The 21,987-nt window shown below is 38.6% G+C and overlaps 1 protein-coding gene across 1 annotated transcript in view; it reads right to left on the minus strand.

The window, feature by feature from the left end:
• Window positions 1-1,569: 1,569 nt before the first annotated feature.
• Window positions 1,570-21,987, minus strand: part of usp43a (ubiquitin specific peptidase 43a) — a 112,509-nt gene continuing 92,091 nt past the window's right edge. The window contains exons 12-16 of the mRNA XM_087842551.1: window positions 17,936-18,055; window positions 11,331-11,580; window positions 8,570-8,728; window positions 3,299-3,460; window positions 1,570-3,188 (exon numbers count right to left, since the gene is read on the minus strand). Of these exons, the coding sequence (XP_087698677.1) occupies window positions 2,026-3,188; window positions 3,299-3,460; window positions 8,570-8,728; window positions 11,331-11,580; window positions 17,936-18,055 (1,854 nt within the window). The 3' untranslated portion in view covers window positions 1,570-2,025. The remainder of the gene's footprint in view (window positions 3,189-3,298; window positions 3,461-8,569; window positions 8,729-11,330; window positions 11,581-17,935; window positions 18,056-21,987) is intronic.

Below are 21,987 nucleotides of genomic sequence, written 5' to 3' on the forward strand. Positions count from 1 at the left end.
TTTAAGATTAAGTAAAAGTAGACATTTTTGTACAATAAAAGAGATACTGCTTTTTAATTCCTACATAATAGAAGAAAGCTGTATATTCATGGTGATTATAAATACAAAGAGAGGATTGCACTAAGGTATTTGTTCAATAATAAACTGGATTTTTGATAGAAATACTTCATCAGAATATTTGGCCATTCAGTAATCTCGAAGGCTGCGGGGGTGAGCACCAAGGTGCTGTTGATGTGAAGTTAATAAACCTAACATCAAATTATATTATTTCACATTATGAAAGGCTTTTTCTAACTGCAGTGTGAGTTTATGTTGATCTGCAGGACAGCTAGATAAGGTGGATTAAATAATTATGCTGCGTTCGGATGTTTGGAAGTTGTCCTTGAATTTTTCTGATAAGCAGTTCGCTCTACTTTATATTGCCCAAATGCAGTCCAACTAACGATTTAAATAAGAAGGATATTTATATATTTGAAAAGGTAGCAAGGTGAAAAAAAGTCTTTGTACAAAACAAAAAGAGAGTGTGATAATATATATTAATATACTATATTGCCTCTACATATAAAACATGTGGACAGGCAAAATATCCAGAACCATTAGGATGGATTTAGGCTAAATTAGCTATTTAAGCTAATTAAGCTAAATAAGCTAAATTAGCTTAGCCTAAATAATGGAAATTAAAGTTACATAAAATCCTTGTCCACTATTTACTGTGCCACACTTAAAAAATAAACAAAAACATTACTTCAACAGTAAATAGACATTAAATCTATAAATAAAGGAAAATGCATATTATAATGCATACTCTATTTCTCTTCTATAGATTCATAGAATAGATTTTCTTTACTTAGAATAACAAACACTGCTCCCTAACCTTACATGCCTTGTATTTTCTGTCCATTTCCCTACTGGCCAAATAATCACTATTTCATAAGTAAGTAAATATTCTGTTCTGGTAAAAAACAGTCGCTATCAAAGACTAACCAGTAATTTTGCAGACCTTCAATTTTGGAGGTACATTAATCAAAAATGATTCCCAGAGAGGCAGAATTTTTCTCTCAATCACAGCTTCAATAAGACAGGATTTTGTGTGTCCACATTGTTTTTTTTTTTTTTTTTTAGTAACAAGCAGAAGTCACTCTCTTTTGCTTTGCTTTTTGCGGTCCTCCCCTCCATGAATGGTGACATTAAACTGTTGACAGTCATCGGTGTTAGGAAAGCATGGGAAACAATTATTTAACATTAAGGAACACGACGAGGTGGGTACATGAAAGTAGCAATAGAAGAAAACGAACAGTTTAATATTCAACTGTTATTACTAATACACTAAGGGATAGTGTATTTATTTAACATTTCACAGTAGACAATAGTGTTTTTAAAATGTTTGCTTAGTCAGCTGCTTCAGACTGGGTCATTTAGGAAAAAGAAAGAAAATCAATCCTTTAAAAAATAAATCATACTGTGCTTTAAAAAAATATTAAAAATAAACAGTTGACATTATTCAGAGATTTAGGTCTCAAAGCACCACCGTTTATCAAGTAGACACAATACATTCTTATAAATGAACACAATCAGTGTGTCTTCATTTTAAGCAGCAACCGTAAGAGTTCGACACAGAGTGGCGACTTCCAACGCTCACACTACATTAATAAGACACATATTCGTACAGTATGTTTGTAGGTGTGCTGCTGCGTGCTTTCAGTTCTAAACTGACACAAACCAATTTGTCTAAACTGCATATCGGCTGATCAGGCACTTATTTGGGTCGTAGAAATAGAATGGAGAAGGACTCTCTGTCATATTTAATGGACAGGTCATATCACCTAATTTTGCTCATTAATGTCCTCTTGAGCATTAGAGGACCTTTCATTTATTCTGTGTCTTACATGGAGCAAACTACTTGACTCTGTTAATTTTCCAGGAACAAAAAAGGCGTATTACTGTGAATGGAGCACTATTGCTTTGATCTTGGAGATTTAATGTCCTTCACTTTCTTTCAGGAAAAAGGCTTTATGTGTCTCTGTGTTAGAAGCTGGACTCAGGGACTGTCTTTTTGCGTCCCAGTGAGGTTGTGCTGTAACGAGTCCTCTGCAAGGTGCCATGAGATGGTTTGTCGCTTGTCAGACTGCGTGATGATGCTGGCGTTGTTGACATCCCATTACGGTGCAAAGATGCTGTCCTACGCACGCTCTGCTCTGCTTTTGTTGGGATGTTGGTGGAGCTCTGGGAGCGTTTGATTTCAGTTGCTTTGCGCCCCACCTTACCGTTTACCTGCTCATTAACCACATGGCCTGAGCTTTTGGACTTGCCTCTTTCTTCTCCAGTTCGGCCTCCTGCTGCTCCATTGGACAGTGACGGCCTCAACAAGGTCCTTCTGCTTTCTTCTTCAACTACTGCTCTCCCTGACTCATCCTCAGTGGGTTTCCTTGAATCTTTATCCTTCTTCAGGAAGCTACCTTTAAAGAAGGACAGTATTCCGTCATGGCTCTTAGGCACGTCTGCTTTCTTGTTCTTAGAGTTTTCTTCTTGTGTGCTGTGGCGTTCCCTATCAGCCCTGTCTCCCTTTTGTCTTCTCAGAGTTCCATCTTGGAGACTGGGTGTGCTGTAGCTGGGCTGAACTCCAGTACTGGATCTCCGTTTTGTCTCAGTATCCTGTGAAGATTTGGAGGAGCTCTGTTTTTTTCCATCCTTCCTCCTAGTTAGAGTGTTAGTGCTGGAGCTGCTCTTGATATTCACAGTGCTCTCATCCTTAGCCTGGCTCCCCTTGCTACGTCTCAGACTAGCTGCTTTATCTGATGGCCACTTCTGGCCCTCTGGGACCTTTAGAAATGGCGGCTCCTCCCCCGTCTTACCCACACAACTAATACTTCCAACGCTAGACGAACGAACATTTGCTGCAACACGGCTCTTTGCAGCTTCCTTTGTGCTGCGTGGTTCATTCATTAATGTCGCTATCGGATCCTTTGTGCACCGGGGACGCCGACCAGATTCCAAGTACTGTACTAGTTCTACAGGGGCTGGATCAGGTTCAGGGGGAGGGACTGGGTCAGGTTTTCGTCTGTCCTTGGAACCAAAGGACCAGCGCATTGGAAGCACTCTGCTTAAGGTATCCTTGTTTTTGCTGGGGGCTCTCAGGCTCATGCTGCGCCCCTGAAGACCTCTGACAAATGGCCTCTTCTCAAATCCACCTGGCATTTACGTAGAGAGGGAAATATTTTAGGCTTTAAATAAAAAACCAAACACGTTTAGACAAATTATAAATAAAACACAAGTCTGTTGACAGCAGTGGTCCTTTTACCTCTTTCATCTTTGAAGCCGTTGTCCAGGAAGACTGGAGACTCTGGAGAGTCAGGTAAGGAAGATGGACAGGTGGTGGATGTATGAGACACCAGACTGCCTCTCTTACTGTCCCCCGTCAGCCTGATTAGCCAGTGGTCTGACACTGATGAACTTGTGGAGCCTATGACACAGAGAAAAAGGTTTGAGAGGAGGAACATACAGAATACTCCGCTTATTTAACATTGCACACATGTTGGACGATGGAAAAGCACAAATGCTGTTTAGAAATTCTATGTTATTTTATTATTCATCTGACATATGGAGCTCTTATACTTCCCATAGTTATAATACCCAGAAGTTTCAAGAGTCAGTCTACAAAGAGGCGCAGGCTGTAAAGGCCTGGTGGTATTTAGCCTCAACCAAAAGTAAATTAAATGATATCACTTAATAGTGTTAATGAGACTTTGCCCCTCTGTCCTGCATCATTTTCTCTAGAAAGAAGCATGGCAACCATTAGCTGCTGTATGTCTGGTTTGCTCTTTTACTCTGGAATTTGGAATTATTCATAATTTCTGGCAAAAGTAGGCAAGTTAATTCAACAAGGGAGGGAAAGTAAAGGGAGCAAATACTAGTGGTAAATGAAATCTATCCATAATCACATTCCTGACCCCCCCCCCCCCCCCCTCACACACACACCCCACCCCCAATAATTAAGTTAACAATGTGTGAAGAACAAACATTTATCTGCGAAATAAATCACATTAGGCACATTTGCCAGGGCCAATGATAATCAATGTATTTTTCAAAAAAGCATTTAAATAAAACCTGCCTCTCGACGAAGATCCTGTTTAAGGCAGAATAAATCTTTTGAAATGCAAGTCACACTAATTTCACCAAGAAATTCAATAATGATTGAACAGGTACTTATCCAGCTCTAACAGCAATTCAGCGACTCTCAAATAGCTGAGTTTTACAAGGATTACTGTCTATGTTGGCTCTTTACATATATTTTCACATAGTGTTGACTCATAGAGAATTTCAGCAATTAATGTCAAGACTGTTTTTCTGAATCACTAAAAAATAAAAAAGTACATGGTTAGATTAAAAAAAAGTGAAGTTTCTCAGACGCCTTGAAAGAAGAATGAATGACAGCTGTCAAAGCAATGCGCACAGCAGACAGGCATTTCTTAGTTCTTTGCTACCATTTGCAAATATTTTACCAGGTAAGATATTTAGACAATGAGTTCATTTAGAGTACTATTAACCAATACTATTAAGTGCTGGTTGTATATGTCTTTGGGATCTAAATAGAATATGCTTTATTTCTGTTAACTAGTTTTACTCTCCAGACTTTTATCATTTTAAATCATTTTATCATGCAAGTAAACATTTTCAGAATAGTCCAACTAATGTTACAACTTTTGATCACATGAACTATAGATGGAGAATTCCTCTTCCTATACAAAATACAGGAAGAGGAATACAAGTACTTAGGGTAGTTCATCCTTCATTACAACGCAAAGGAGAGCATTTGGTTTAAGGTCTTTGAGAATCTGTAGCCAGTGGATCAACAGGACGTCCAGTGATTTTCAGCAACATTTGTTTTTTAACTTTCTATGTGGCGTTACTGTAACATGTTCTCCCTGTGTCTGTGTAGGTTTTCTCCAAATGATTTAGCTTTTTCTACAATCCAAAGACATACATGTTAGGTAAATGGGCGATTATTAACTGGCCATAGGTATGAAAGTGAACATTCTCTGCAATAGCTTTGCGACAGACTGGCAGCCTATCCAGGGAGTGCCTTGCCTTTCACTCTGAGTTAGCTGGGATAGGTTTCAACCTTCCCATGACCCTGGACAAAGAAAATTAATGAATGGAATCTTAGAGTCTGTTAGGATGCGTGGGTAGTTGACCCAGGGTTTTGAGTTTATTGTATTATTTATCTTTTCTATTCTTTGGTTTCTTCATTAGAGTTATGTCTTATGGTTTGTCTCTGTGTAATCCTTAGTTGCTGTCTCCCCTGTTTGCTATATCCCCGTGTCCAGTCAGTGTCTGTGTCTGCCCTGGTCCCACATCTCTGTTCCCTCTGTTGCAGTGCGCGCGTGTTAGTCTGTGTCTTTAGTTCAGTCTGTGTCATGTTTCCTGTTTTATTTTGAAGGTCCTTGTCTGATGTTAATGTATCTGGTTTCGCTTCCCCTTGTCTCATTAGGCCTGATTTGCCCCAGCTGTGTTTCCCTCCTGTTACCCATTCCCTGTTTGCTCCCTCTGTGTATTTAAGCCCTGTGTTTCTCTGTGTCCGTGTCGTGATCTACCGTTTATCTAGCTGTGTGTTCTGTCAGTCTTCTGGTGTAAGTTTATTTTGATATTTCCAGTTATGTTATATTTGAGTTTAACATTAAAGCTGTTTTGAGTTCAAGTTTTGCCTCTGAGTGTCTGCACCTTGGGTCCTATTCCTGTCTGCACACAGCCGTTCCATAACAGAGTCTGCATAATTTTGTTTTGTGCTGTGCTGTGTAAAAGTTGAGTTTTTGCCCTGACATTTTTTGCTCCGGGCAAGAGAGCAAAAAGTGAAGTGACATCGGTACAGTTACTTTGAGTTTAAGGTTACAGAGGAGCTGGCAGCAGTTGATGCTTTGCACATGTGCATTTTTTGATAGGGCTGAAATGGGCTAACTAGCAGGTGTTACTACCAACAGCCTAAATCTGACAGGGAAAAATGCAGGACTTTTGAAGTGGACGCAAGATTTTCTCTAAGTTATTGTAAGATCTTCACAATATGTAACGTGTTGAGGCGACTCCTGTTGTGGTTTGGTGCTATATATAAATAAAACTGTATTCAAAAATTGAAATATAATATAACTGAAAAGAACCAAGCGCTGTACAAGAGGTGATGTGTAAATTAACCACGATGTTGATGTTGTAACTAAAATACCCACCTTGATAAAAGTAAATTTGTTTGTAGTTTTGGAGCAGCATAAGACAGGATATGGTGACATAGGCTACCAAAACACAGTCATATGGCTCAGCCTGGGTATAGTGCTGAAAACAGTTTGGGACCTGCTTTTGTGAGAAGACGGAGAACATTCCAGGGCACTCAGAGGAAGAATGGACGCAGATCTTGCATTTGCTGTTTATGTGACTCCACTAAATACCAAACTGTAAGGCAGGGGTCTATTTGCACATGAATTGCATAGTCCTATGAAGGCTTTTATTAGAAGGTTGCAGTTTCTTTCAAGATAACTGGAGCGCTACATTCTTGCTCACGTGCCACCTGTGAAGATATTTTTGTCTTTGGATTTACCTTTATCAGAACAAAAATTCTCAGTGATAAAGTTTAGTAAGAAAAACAAGAAACCGTAACAAAAAAACTGCAGATGAGGTCATTAAATTACATGCAAAATAGCAAAATAAGAAAAACTTCTTTGCAGGCTTGGAATCATTGTCCAGTTGTATTATCCAGTTTCTAACAAACGATAATTATTTACTGATTACTTTTTTTAAGTAACTTGACCACCACTGCTCGGGAGTACTACATACAATATGGTACAGACTCTATCCAATCATGTGAAAAACTAGGCACAGCTCATGATTCAACATCTTGTAGAACCAGCTCTAGCAGCGATAATTTGAAAATTATTGTGGAATATTTTTTGGCCCTTCTTCTTTATAACACTGCTTAGTTCCTTGAGGTTTGCAGGCATTTGTTTATGCATAGCACCCTACAGGCCCTGCCACAGCATTTCAATCAGTTCGAGGTCTGGACTTGATGATAATTACTCAAATGCACTTGATTAGCACCACCTAGCTGCAACTTACCCTCTTAATTTCTATAGAAGCATTAAAAGTGTACTTAGTTTTTAAAAGGACTTCAAGGAGTCCTGTCTTTTTCAAATGACTGTATGTTCAGACAGTTTGTGCAGCTTAAAAAAAGCTGTCTTTTTGACTCGTATTGTCGGTGCACCACATGGAAAGCGGTCACTGGTTATTTGGATTTGTAAAAGGCAATAGGAGAGGAGATTACATAAAGATAAAGGTTGGTATTATAATGATTTCAGGCATTCTGACATTTGTAGTAAGTGTATGGCCTTCAGTGAGCTGCCATGGCAAAATGTTTCAAAGTTAGCTGCATAAAATTATTACTACTATTAAATCTGACTTTTAGCTCTTAACATACTCTTACCAGTGACATGCGGTTCATTCATCTCAGTTTAAAAAAAGAAAAAAAAAGAGTCAAACAACTGACTTTACAATATTTTGGATGAGTTCTCTCTTTTCTTTTTTGCAGTCTGACAGAGGACTTTGCTACACATTCAGCATTTCATGTGGAGCTAAATGAGCAGATCTGACAGACCCGTGGTTTTCTGTGAATCAAAGCTGGTTCTTGACAGTACGGTCTTCTCTGTTTGTACCAGCATGTTCAGCTCTTACTTCAAAGATTGAAAGACCTCAGTATCATAGCAGCTCACAAGATGCAAGTCAGTGAGGCAGGAGCGCAGGGATAGGTGGTATGTATTAGGAAAAAAACATCTTTTTGCATCATTCATAGTCATGGGATTGGCAGCTGATTTCTTCAAGTCAACTTCCACTTGACACGTTCGGAGCTGTATTATATAAATATCCGATTAAAACACCAACTTTTATTACATTTTTCCTCTCTTACTGTGAAAGAGGAAGAAGAGGGATCACTTATGTCTCACTTTTGATTAATTAGTGATTACAGTTGTACTTTATTGTAGGATGCATGCTTGAGACTACAGAGAGCAAGGTGCAATTATCTTACTGTGTTTCTTACAAGTTGCTTGTTGTTAATGATTTATTTGTGGTCCAGCAAAATCATTGTTATTTTGAATTATTCCTATAGCAGTAAAAGTGCCCCGCCCCACCATTTATGGAGTCTTGCTCTCATAAAAAGTCCATTTAAATGTAAATAAACTTTTGCTGTGCAAACATTTTGCACATACTCAATGTACACATTCAGCAAGAACAGGATGTGTTAGTTTGTATTGTCTACATGGTGCATGGTGTATGTGTAAAAGAATCTTCGTCAAACTGTCTCACCAGATACGCTCAGATATATCAGATACGGTGTCAGACGTGTGCGTTTTGCTGAGCACAGTGCAGCAGACAAAACAGATATCTTTGCGTCCTTGAAAACCACTCCTGCCTAAGGTACGTATGTTGAAAGTACAGACATTAATTGAATATTTACCATTTTTAGGACCATTGAAAAACAATCACAAGCTCTTATATGCATTCAGTTGTCTGGTTTGCTTGTTATTTCACAGCATACCTCTGATGGAGCTGCTGGCTGACCATGGGGGAATGGTGTTTCGCCTCTGGTAGAAAAGGATGTAAGCACCTCTTGTGCACACTTCCTCATCTTGCACCAGGTCTACGCTGCTGTCGTCGTAGCTATACCACTGACCATCCACTGAATTCCTACAGTAAGCTGGAATAAAAAACAGACAACAATGGTAAATAATGTTTTTCTCGCATAATTGTTATCAGAAAATTGCATGCAATATGGAGATGAACTCATTTTCCCCCTAAAATGCATAGCCTTGGGAGGTCCATAGCACATAATCTCTTTGCTGCCTGTAAATACAGTGTACATAGAATAGCTTCACATTTAAATGTGAGTTGTATTTTCCTTCACTGCAGAGACTGTTGATAGTGTATGTTTCTCAGCTTGTTAAAGCAGCAAGACAGAATACATCAAGGACCATTCCTGGACACACGGAGGTGCTCTCCAGCTACAGTTTCTTGTTGTTCAGGTGCTATTTTGATTTATTTTAAAAATGTGTTTAAAGATGCTGTTATTTTTTTTTCATTCCAGTAAAATCAGATCAATTTTATTTATTTTTCTTAGTTAAATGAGGGACACCACCACAGATTGTGTTATTGTGCATAACACTGTTGGGCTCTCAGGTAAAAGAACCAGGACAGAATGCAAATGTAAAGTGGTAGCTGCCATGGTGAAGACCTGCTTTCTCCTAATCTCCAGAAATTAGGTACGAGTCTTCAATTTTATTGTTGTATTTCAAATGTAAATTTGATTTATTTCAGAGCCCGCCATATTGAATGGTGCGTATGTAATGTTTTGTATTGATTGTAATGAAATTGTGCATGACAGTTATTTACATTTTTAATGAAAATAAAGATTAAAAATAAATAACTAAAAAGTTGTCCTGCTAAGGATACAGTACAACGTCACTGCATTGAGGAGCCAATCGGCGGGGCTTTATACCACAAAATCTTGGACAACCTTTTCTCAACCAGAAAATTGAAGATATGCTAGAACACCTGTCCACGGCCTAACAAGGACCCAAAACATAATGCCCAGGTAACAAAGAAGCATATCAGGGTCATGTAGATGCCTAGCCAGACCTCAGTCCTGTAGAAAATCTATGAAGTGAGCTGAAGCTTCGAGTTGCAAAGCAGCAGCCAAGAAACCTAAAGGATTTGGACAATTCTGCGAAGAGGAGCGGGCAAAAATCCTTCATCTGATGTGTGCAAACCTGGTGACCATCTGCAAGAAATGTCTTATCGCTGAGTTTGATAACAAGGGTTTCTCCATCAAGTACTAAGTCATGGTTTGCTTGGGGATTAAATGCACATTTAAATCAATGACATGCAAATCAATTTAGGTGCTTGTGAAATGTACATTGTGTTTTTTTTCTTCTTTTGATGGTTTTCAGTCTCCAGTTAAAATGAAACATTGAAGACTTTATATTAGTTGTCAGTGAGCAAACGTACAAATTCAGCAGGGGAATTAAGGAATTATTGTTTCCCCGACTGTACATAAACTAGACATAGACTGTACATGATGTTATTTTACTAATGGAGAGCCACCCATTAGTAAAACAACATCATTCTTATCAGACACACGTAGTTTGATAATCCTCTACATACTGACAGTCTAAATGGCAGCCTAGACAGTACCTGAAATTGGAAATCCATCCCACATTTAGGGACTCACTTAGCGATTTGCAATTACTGTGCACAGGACTATTGGGATGAACCACAGTTCACTGAGCTGAGGACAGTAGAGACCCAGACTGCTGGAGGGTTGTATCGGATTAAAATTAAAACAGCACAGAGCAGTTTAGTCTGCTGAGGTACTGAGTATGACAGATGGGCATAGACTTTCTCAAAACTGATTGGTCAAAAACATCTGCCAAAGAAGACGGGATAACTCAGTGTTGCATGTTATTTGTCATTGATAGATCTGAACTGTCATTTGAAATGAAAAATGGTCTTCCTTGTGGAGTTAGCATTCTAGCTAAATCTGGTCCCTGTTGTAATACACACACACACACACACATACACACAGACTAATTTTTATATCTTACTGAGAACATCTAATTGACATAATGCTTTCCCTAGCCACTTACCCTAACCATCAAAAATGAATGCCTTCAGCCTAAACCTAACCTAATTGTAACCCTAACACTAAAACCACATTTGGAGCCTCAAAAATTCCTTCAAACTCGTGGGAATGAGCATTTTGTCCCTCTAAGTGACTGTTGGTCCCCACAAGTATAGTGGCATGCCAATTTTCTGTCCTCACAAAGATACCTAAACATGTACACACACACACACACACACACACACACACACACACACACACACACACACACACACACACACACACACACACACACACAACCCCGTTCAGCTATCTTAGTGAGGACCTTCATTGACATAATGCTTTCCCTAGCCCGTTACCCTAACCATTAAAAATGAATGCCTAACCCTTACCCTAAACCTAACCTAATTGTAACCCTGACACTAAAACCACATTTTGAGCCTCAAAAATGCCTTTAAATTTGTGAGGACCGGGTTGTGTGTCCTCACAAGTGACTGTTGGTTCTCACAAGTGTAGTAGAATGCAGATTTCGGTCCTCACAAAGATAGCTAGACAGGAACACACACACACACACACTTTGTATATATCCATATTATGCAGTAACTTCATTTGTGTGGATGTGCCAACTGCATGACAGAAGAGTGTGTATGAAAAGCAATAAGAAGACGTCATTGTTGCATACCAGTATAATGTCCTCCATGCATTCCTCCATGATGGTTACACACAGCATAAAGATCATACAGGAATTCATGAGGCAGCATCATGTCAGCAGCTTGGTGTGGTTGGCCTGAGTGCTGTTTCCAGGAAGGTGGTGATGGCCCCATATTCAGGTTCTTCATGCTCTGGCTTCGCTTCACTACATGCGGTGCCATGTCCAGACCAGTTAGAGGGAAACGCACGAGTGTTGACAGCTTGTTCCTTCGCTCTCCAACCTGTTTCAAAAATCATTAATCATGCATACAGTCCATACACACCATTATGTTTGCACATTTTTGTACTTTAAATACTTAGAAATACTTTGTTTTCTTTTGCAATTCTCAATAGTAATGTGCCAATTACTATTTTTGCCTATTGGCAAAGGCTTGACTGATTCTTTATCCACTCTTTTGCTGTGACAGGAACAGCAGGGATCCTATCTAGAGAAATGTATGACTGATTGATTTACAAAGCATTGTGTTGATTATAGTTACAATGGAAAACAAAATGTTAATTTCCTTAAAGATGTGTTGTGTCTATAAAGTGATTTGAGGGCACCTGCGGCAAGCAGTATGAAGTTCACAGGGCATACACCAGTGTACCCAGTACAATGGCTCAACAATCACCTTTCAACATGAGAGTGACAAAAGGCATTCAAGCAAGAAAATGCTTGAGTAGCTTTACAATAAGTTTTGACTGTTCTGAGTGGTGCAGTAATAGAATTTCCCAACATAACAACTGACACATGCGAGCCTGACAGAAAGAATCTGAGTCTGAACACACTTTTAAGATATTTCAGCTTTGGGTATGTAATTTATTTGAAAATTTTAAAACATAAATATTTTTGTTTCTCTGTTATTTTAGAGTATTTACCTTACTATATAAAGCACCTTGAGGTAACAGTTGTTGTGATTTGCACCTATATAAATCAATCTGAATGAAAATGAATTGACCAAAACATACAGTGAAAGCTGGTCAGGAGATTTTTGAAAGTAAAGTCAGTACTTTTAATGACCAGGTCTGTCACCTGATCTCACTGAGCAGTGGCTGAAGACAAAGTTAAAAAGAGAACAGCTCGTGAGCAAACAACTGGAATCCACTGCAGTAAAAGCTAGACCTACATTTAGATTCACAAAGCTCTACAACAACAAGTGAATATGCAGGCAAATATTACTCTGTTAGGAATCTGAACATCTACAAAAAGATTCAAAAGTAAAACCACCAAATAGCTGCCAAATGAATTAAACGGCAAATAAATAAAGACAAACTATTTGCATATGTCAAAGAAACATAAATGCAACTGGAAATATGAATTCTGCTTTTACTTACTGTCAGTTTTATTCCAGAGGCTCTTTAGAAGTAACCAGAATCAGAAAACAAAAGTTTTAGGTCAGTAAAAGAAGTGCCCAGCAGTTTTCTCTTACATGCTTGTGATTCAGTATGGTTTTTTTTCTTCAAATCACTTTTTAGTATAGAAGCTCTCCTACTGAGATTGGATCCTTATCATGATGGAAGGCCCTGCATAACCCCCAACCTTAGAAATTGTGTTGTGCAGATTACTGGCTCTGGTCTCTGATGCTAAGCCGGCGCTTGGTACAGATTTTGGCAGACTGACTGACTGAATTCTAATGCAGAGAGAAAAGGTGTGTCAGTCAGGAACTCCAAAATCAGGATCTGATACTAGAGTTTTTGAAGAAATGTGAGGTGATCAGTAGGGCTTAACTCATGGGGCCTTCCCTCTTTCTGATTCTTTCTTTCCAAGCAAAGTGTAAAAGACTGAAGTCTGACTTTTTGTCCTTGGCTCTGGACAAGAGCTGTGGTGCCTGCAACACAGCCCACATATACTACTTCCCTTTGTAGGTGGAATAACAAAAGAGTTTGAAATTGAGCAGCTCAATAGGAAGTGATTTGATCATGGAGGCAAGTGCATGCTTTGATAGAAAATGGGAAACACTGACAGGTGTTAGAACTGATGTTTGTCCAAATCTGACATGGAAAAATGTTGGACTTTTGAAGTGGACGAAGGATAAAGTGAGTGAAATTAACCCACAACTAAAATTGGTATTTTGGCATTGTATTATACACTAAGAGGTGCTGTGTAAGTCAGAGCAAAATAATTAACCATGTTGCTGATGTCATAACTAAAAGAGTTTATCGGGGAATATATATCACACAGGCGTCAGGGGGTTCAACCTGAGCAAAGTGCTAAAAACAGTGTGCAGCCTGACAGCAAAAATTCAACAATTTTGTGAGACACAAGGCAAAGGACATCCAGAACTGTCAGATGCATAATGGAAAGCTGATGCTGCGTTTGCTGTTGATGTGACTGTCCTTCATGTTTCTACCTCAGCTTTAAAGCACTTGTTCAGGCCAAAAACAGACTAGATCTCTTTCACTGAACAAGAAGAAAGAACTGAAAAACGTCACATGAATACATGAAACTACAAGTAAAATAGCAGTACAATATATTCTGTAAAGTAAAATAAAGTTTAGGGTATTTGAAATTTAGCAAAAACATGTACATTTTACTCACAGTTGTTTTTGAGAATATTGATTAAATTGATAAATTGTCTTAAAATATTGGTGTTTTTAACTATACCGGTTTTACATTTTCATTGCCTAATTGTAACATCTGCTCTCATCAGCAGCAGTTTATAAGGACACAAGATTAATATTGAGCATAAACGAGTCCAGCTTATTGGTGCAGCCCCTCACAGCAGTCCCAGTTTCTCAACATTCAACAGTTCCAGGTAAGACCCGTAATGACTGTGAGGAATTATTATGTTCAGCAAGGCGGTATTAAGCACTAATGTAAAATATTACAGCACTACACTCCCAGGAATGTGCGGAGCAATTGTACAGATTAAGTGAAAAGAAAAATCCCATCACTACATAACTTCTTACATCTATTCTATCCACGGAGGACATAAATGAATAGGCTGGGTCTCAGGAGCATATTGGCACATATGAAGTGAAAGGATCTTCAGGGATGTTCATGTTTTTTGGCATTAATGCTATACGCAGTATGTGGCCCATAGGGAAAATTAATTTGGCTTCTGGAGAAAAAATAGGCATTATAAAATTGATTCATCAGTCATTTCTGTGTGTTAGGATATGTTATTAAATGTGGCAACAATGTTTTTATGTTTTTAAGCTCCCATCAGCTTGGCATGTGTTTGCAAACGTAAGTGAAAATTGAAGAACTATTGTAAACTCTCTGATAAAAGATTGTTTGTTTCTTTGTTTATTAAATTTGAAGTTTCCTAAAACCATTAGTTGTGTCATTGTTGTGAAAAAAACAAAGTGATGGCCTAAATGAGACCAGATTAGTTAAGTAAAGGTTAACAAATGCTACCAACCAGTTTGGTCAAGTTTCTCCGAAACACAGGGAGCCTTTTCAGATCACGGGATATTGTTTGTTAGCTGTGCTGGAAAACAAATTGTTTTTCTAATGTGGCAAAAGTTTAATTGTTATGCACGCTGGCAACATGGCAACAAGCTTAAATATAGTAGTATTACTCTGTTACTAAAAAGATTACTGTGAACCAATTACGAATAAAAGGTCACATGTTATGACCTTACAGTGTTAGGCATAGCAAACATGGCTGACAACTTACAATGTGTTAATTAAAACTGAGAGAAGCAAACATCTAAAGAAAAGGGCAGGGTTCACTTTTGAAACAAGGAACAAGAAGAACCAGGCATACGAAGGGATACTAATGAGTCTGCTGTGAAAGCAGCTGTTAAGGGTTCGTGTCAAGGGTTTTTCAAATGTTTATTTACAGGGAGACACACAAATGAAGTCGAAACCTAATTTCTATCTGTAGTCCCTGAGCAAAAAAACACTAGTGATGGGTCAGTTATAGCAAAAAGGCATGGTTTATTTTAACCCGGTCATGGCAGGAGATTCAGTACAACTGAAACTGGTGTGCATACCGAATGATCTCAGCTAGGGAAATGACCTACACACTCTAAAGCCTGTGCTGAATTACTATGAAATTGCAGTACGGAGTATGAGTAAGGTATGAGAAGCTACCATGTGAACAGATGGGAAAAAACATAATAATAAGAGACTCCATCAGACAGCAAAAAGGAGAAAGCAGCTTTCTGATTATACCAGGTGTGGGGAAAAATATGGCCTGGCGTACATAGACAGTGAGAAAAATTCTAACCACGGCAGGCCTCTGTGAAGGAGCCATCCTAAAAGCATATCTGTGGCTGAAAAAGCCTTTGGCTGATCACTAATTCTTCTTTCATCCACTCCCTTTATGTATCATCTGCCTCCATCTTACCCCACACCTTCTGTAACACCAACCCTTTGCATGTCCTCTTTCAGTTTTCATTTGTTTTTTTCCTGTATTGATGTACAACATCAGAATGTTTCATAAAGAGTGGTTAGAAAGTCCCAGCAATTAATTTGTGTGGCACATTTGCTTTCATCATAGTTGGTTTCACTTGCCTTCTTTCATGTTCTTCCTTTCAGTAAACAGTCAGAATTCATAAAAACACCACCTTTTATCTTTTTTGTTGTTGCCATGGCTCTAAACAGAGTTTAGTTGAGGAAGAAAATGCATAGGTTTGAATCCTTTCTAACTTTCCAGACTGAGATCTCAGTATATTAAAGAACTTCACGGTGGCAAGGTAATGGGGTGTGGGGGATTTAGACCGATAATGATAATACGTGTTTGGAATAATGCATGAAGGCCAGAGAAAGGTGGGGTGTTGGTTTTAAAGAAGCAGGCTACGAGGCATGCTTCAATGATTGTGACATGGCGCTTGCCTATCTCACTAAAGAGAAAAGGGTGATGGAAAGAAGCTTACTGTGCATAGTTTTTTCAGGCTGTTGAGGATCTTTCAGTTTCTCTTTGGATATTGACTGCTTTTTCTCTCATTTTCATTCCAGTCCTTGCCTTTTGGTTTGTGTTTTAAGCCACTTAGCACTGACCTATAAATCATTCAAGCATAAAAGAGCTGTTGCCACTGATTTTCAATCCATACCTCAGCCCATTTCTCCCTGTTTCCCTTTCCTCAGAATGGTTTCTTGAAAGATGCTCTTTGACTGAGACCATTTTTGATTATGCTTCGACAAACATTAGCTGGATCAACAGAAGGGTTAGAGGCATCACTGCATCCATCCTTTTTTCTTAAGGACTTGACTTTCATGACTTACTGATAGCTTTTTTGGGGGGAGGGGGGGGGGGGGGCACTTAGGCTACTTTTGTCTTTTAGGCCACTTTTGTCTTTTTTTTCCTTCCGCTTGTCCAGTTTCCTGCAGATCATGATGAGAAGTTTTCAGCTAACAGCTCTTTAGGAATGACCTTGGTGCAAAAACACCCTGTCAAGCTTTGTTATCTTTTGCATTTTTCATAGATTCAGTTAAAGCAAAAGAAACAAATTGTGGTTGTTTGTGACAGGCTGGTAGTAACAAAGTGCTTAAAGATATGATATAAAATTGGTTCTTTGCTAAATTGTCTGCTATGTGTAGACACAAAACTGGTTTATGCCTTGAGTTATGTGCCTTTTCATGCTTGAATGACACACAGGTCACTGTTAAGTGGCTTAACAACAACAACAACAAAAAGTCCTCTGAAGATGGTCAGGCACAAGGGATTTTCTGGGACTTTTATACTCTTGCAAAAATCAGTCCATAAAAGGCCAGTTTTATTCTCTCTAATATCCAATCCAACACTGGGCCATCAAGAGAAACTGTAAGCACAATAATGAGTTTATTAATCCGTAATTTGTAGTTGTTATGGCAAGTATTTTATCACAAACATGTTTTCACATAGCCATCATCCACAGAGAAATAATTCATTTTTACTCTTTTTTTATACTGAGCTGCTCTTTGACAGAGAGGTTGTCTTTTTCAATGACTGCTCACAAATGGCCCTTTCACAGCATTCATCTGGCTTTCCTTTCTTGTTTGCTGCAGTGCTTTTGAAAACATTAAAGGCTACATTTCTTTACACTCAAACTCATCTTTTCATTTAGTATTTCAGGAAACATATTTGGCTTAACTGAGCCATAAAAATGATCTTCTCTTATGCAGATGAGTTCTCACAAACTGCTTTCTTGTTAAAGCAAATCCTTTAGACAGCTGTGGTTTCTTTAAAAGACTGTTCATATAACTAGTTGTTAATTGGTAATTACAAGTATACTCTTTTCTTGCAGCATTCAACAGACTTGTTGTTGTGTTTAGATTCAGCTTTTTTTGCACTGTTGTGTTAAATGTAGTCTGTATAATGTGTTTTAAATTAGACTAAACACAGTAAACTTAATAATTATAATAATAATAATTATTTCAATCCATTTTACAAAAAAATCTTAAAGTTATTATTGTAAGTTGATGCTATTTGAAATCACGTTAATTTTAGTCATTTCAAAGGTGTGTATTCATATTTCTTGAACACTGTATCTGGCTCCTCTATAAATTGTCAAATTGTCTGTGTAGAGTCAGATAATAGTTCCTCAGGTGTTTGTTACTACCATAGACATCTTTTAAATAAATGATTTTGATGACTGTAGTAGTAATGTAATGATCAAGATGAAAGATGCTTGTCTTCACTTGAGACCACTTTGAAGCTGGCCTACCTGACGGAAGCGCTTGAGATGGAGGATCAGTATGTCTGGCAGAGTCCACAGGCTCATCTTCACCATACCCTGTTGAAGCTGCTTACAGTGGGGGCACTTCCAGGCATCATCTGGTGCAAGCTGGAATCAATATTTACATCAATTAGCTGCATAGTTTCATAAATAAAGCAGGTGATATTAATCTATTTTTCATTTGCCTTTCCCAAATCAAAAATAAAAGCTTGCCTGATTCATTTTTTCACGCGTTTAGTTTTGTCATAATGATGCCTGATTGCATGAAAGCTTTTTGAATTAAAGTCTTGTCCTTGTTCCACTTAAAGGTGGAACAATTTTCTCGCTTTCCTCGTCTTTGGTTTTTCATCTTCACAGAAGCACCTTAAGGCGCTTTGAAATCACTGTATAGAGGAGGAATTGACTGGATTTTGTATGGCACATTTCTCATCTTATTGACCACTAAAAGTGCTCTACTCATTCACAAAGCTCTTCATATAATGCTACAATATACCCCCCAAACACATACGCAGATGATAAATGATGAGCAATTTCAAGGTACGTTTGGCATGCAGACTAAAGGACCCATTGATAAAAAAAAAGTACACCACCCCTCCAATTACCGATAAATCTATTCTACTGCCTAAGCAATAGTCACCTAAAATACACTTTCATTAGCTCAACATATTAAAATGCGTCATCTTGGGATTTTTCTCTTCTTGCTTTATGGTTTAGAGGTCTGTGCTGTAGACTGGCACATCGAAAGAATTGTAAAAGGTTCACTTGTTTGTGACTGACATCTCAAAGATTGCCTGGACAGGAAAAATGCCTTTAGCTGCATCATAGCTGCTTGTCATAGTACTCAGAGGAAAAATGGACAACTTCACAAAAATTATTATATAAATAATGCCCTTAGGCTAGAAAATGTCCTGTGCACACACGCTGTCAGTTAATCCTACTACAACTGTCTCGTGGCTAGAAATGGTAAAACCTAACATTTACAGTTGCTATGGTTACAGGCAGTTTTTGAAAGGCAGACAATAAGTCAGCGCTGCCGCTGAGACTTTGTGTCTTGTTTTCAAAAAAGCAAAGCCTCTCTCACAAAACTGCAGTACAACATGTTTAGATTCTCTTCCATAAAGAAAATCTATGTTTCCCTTTCACACACTGTTGCCCTTTGAGCTGCAAGTCTGATTATGGGTTACACTTGCTATAGTAATAAGTGTAAACGCTAATCAAATCTGGTACAATGTGTCAATTCTCTGGCTGGCTTTTGTGCAGGGTCTCTTACAAATAAATAAACAAATAAAGCTACTGTTGGAGTTAGGGGTGTGGTTTGTGGCTCGGCAGAGGGAGAAGAGAAGGGGGAGGTGGTTCGGGGTTCAGTGCTAGCTGAGGCTGTTACATGTAGTCCAATCGCTCTCCCCTATTCATGTAGTAGCACTCCTGAACCAGAGGGAGAGGAGTTTGGAGTGAGAGGAACAACTGCAGGCTTACGAAAAGACGCGATGAACACAACGGGGAGAGTCGAGGTGCACAAGAAACAAGCCCTATACACACAAATAATTAGCCATGGAAACAAATGTGTCTGCCTGTAGCGTCGGGACGCACAGTGTATCTAACCTGTTACAACTACTTATTCTGTGAGTTCCCAAAGAGAGAAATTACTCTTGAATACCAGTGTCCACTGAGGCACATGCAGTACGACTGCTATGCTACTGTGCGTGTCAATGTGTGTGTACATGTACGACTACCTTTGTAAAGACTGGTTTTGATTTTAGATCTTGGGAGGAAGGATTTTGAGAAAGTGGATAAGTTTTGACTATGACTTTGTGCTTTTTTTCTGAGAGCTTCAGAGGGTTAGAATTTGGCTTTAGGGCCAAGGTTTGGGTTCAAAATGAGATAATTATATAAGAGGATAATAAACTAAACCATAAAGGAGATTTCATCATGCACATCTTGCTACTGCGGTGGGAAAAAAATCTCTTCTGTGTTTCTTTAGAGTTTGTATAGATGATGTGCTGTTTACTATTGTTAGTACTGAGATTATACTGACATTTTGTTCTATGGTACAAAGCACCATTATAATGTACAATAGACAAGTTTGAGCAACAGTATTGCTTGTATTTTGGGAATATAGTACCAACTCTGTTTATGGATAAGTCTACCATTTTGGGTTCGTTCAGTGTTTTAGATCAATGAGACTCCTGTCTGCAGTTACAAAGCATTTCATGTTGCATTCAGGATGACCTGAAACGAATGACTGAGCCCATAAACTAATCAGGAAAGTGTTTTCTGAGGTCACAGAGAAAGGACACGCTGTGGGCCATTTCTCTGTGGTCTCATATTCAACCTGAAGCTTTGACAAAACCAGAGGAGGCACCACCTGCTGGCTATTAGAAAGAATGCAGACTTAAGGTATTTTGTTTTGATCTTTTTATTTAGACTTTACATGTACTACTTAGTTCATAAAACATTGTTTCAAAAAGCTGAAGGTTAGCAAAATGTTTCTCCATTTTACCCTGACTTAGGTAAAATACATATAAAGAAAAAAATTGTATAAGTACTGATAAAAAAAATGCTTTAACAGTTTAAAATATTTATATATATGCACTACTCCCTAATTCCTGTTTGTATGAGTGGATTTTTGGACACAGCTGTAACAGTTTTTCCTGCATCATTATATTATGTGGGAATAGATGTAAGCTATAACATGTTGATAAGTGAACCGTACAAAAATTATTTACCAGCTGCCAGCTTGTTGTTATAGTCTTACAGATGCTGCTAGCACAGATTTTGTTTTCAGAGAAACTATTTGCAGTCACTGTGCTTGGTAAGGTTATCCTTCTATATGCCTTCAGTTAATCCAAAATGCTGCAGCAAGAGTACTGAAGGGACTAGAAAGAGAGAGCATATTTCTCCCATATTGGCCTCCCTTTATTGGCTTCCTGTTAAATCCAGAATGGAATTCAAAGTCCTTTTCCTCACATATAAGGTCTTAAATAATCAGGCCCCATCTTATCTTAATGATCTTATAGTACCATATGACCCCATTAGAGCACTTTGCTCTCACACTGCAGGCTTACTTGTTGTTCCTAGAGTATTAAAAAGTAGAATGGGAGGGAGAGCCTTCAGGGGAACCAGCTTCCAGTCACCGTTCTCACTCACTATGTGTTAATAGACCTCTCTGCACTGAATCATACTTGTTATTCATCTCTGTCTCTCTTCCACAGCATGTCTTTATCCTGATTTCCTTCTCTCACCCCAGATAGCAGATAGCCCCGCCCCTCGCTGAGCTCAGCCAGATGTTTCTTCCTGTTAAAAGGGTGTTTTTCCTTCCCACTGTCGCCAAAGCACTTGCTCATAGGGGGTCATATGATTGTTGGGTTTTTTCTCTGTATGTGTTATTGTAGGATCTACCGTACAATCTAAAGTGCCTTAAGGTGAGTGTAGTCGTGATTTGGGGCTGTATAAATAGAATTGAATTGAATATATGCTTCTTTATATTTAAACACTAGAGTTATATTCACCATCTAAAAAAAGCAAATCATTTTATTAAATTTTTCCTCTTCTTGCTTTGTTTTGTGTTCTCATCTTCGTTTGGTTTGTGTCCTTGTCTCTTTCGGTTTGTTAAATTTTGTGCATTGTAGACGCTGCACTGTCATCTCCCACTGTCCGAGCTCCACTCCAGTCACCGTGCACACCTGGGGCTTATCAGCTCGTGCATGCCAGTGTGCTAGGTACGCTGAGGCATTGTGCTATGCTGAACTGAAGTTTATTCGTCATATCTTGGATTTTCAGCTTGCACAACTGTTAGTTTTGGACCAGCCGTCTCATCACCTCACTGCCCAACAACGTTTCTGTTGTTCAGTAATTCTTCTGCAGCACTCACGTGCCTGCTCATCACACCTTTCCTCCAACATTAGTGCTCTCTACCGGCACAGCTCTACACTCAGCAGATTTTGCCTGCATGTTCCATCTTCTAAGACTCATCTTATCCACACCAACGGTTTTTGTTTTGTTGTTTATTTTATTTTATTTTTTTTCCAATTTCCATCTCA

Source organism: Neolamprologus brichardi, chromosome 6 (genome assembly GCF_056152115.1).
Source record: "Neolamprologus brichardi isolate AB-2024 chromosome 6, ASM5615211v1, whole genome shotgun sequence".
In the NCBI taxonomy this organism is placed as follows: domain Eukaryota; kingdom Metazoa; phylum Chordata; class Actinopteri; order Cichliformes; family Cichlidae; genus Neolamprologus; species Neolamprologus brichardi.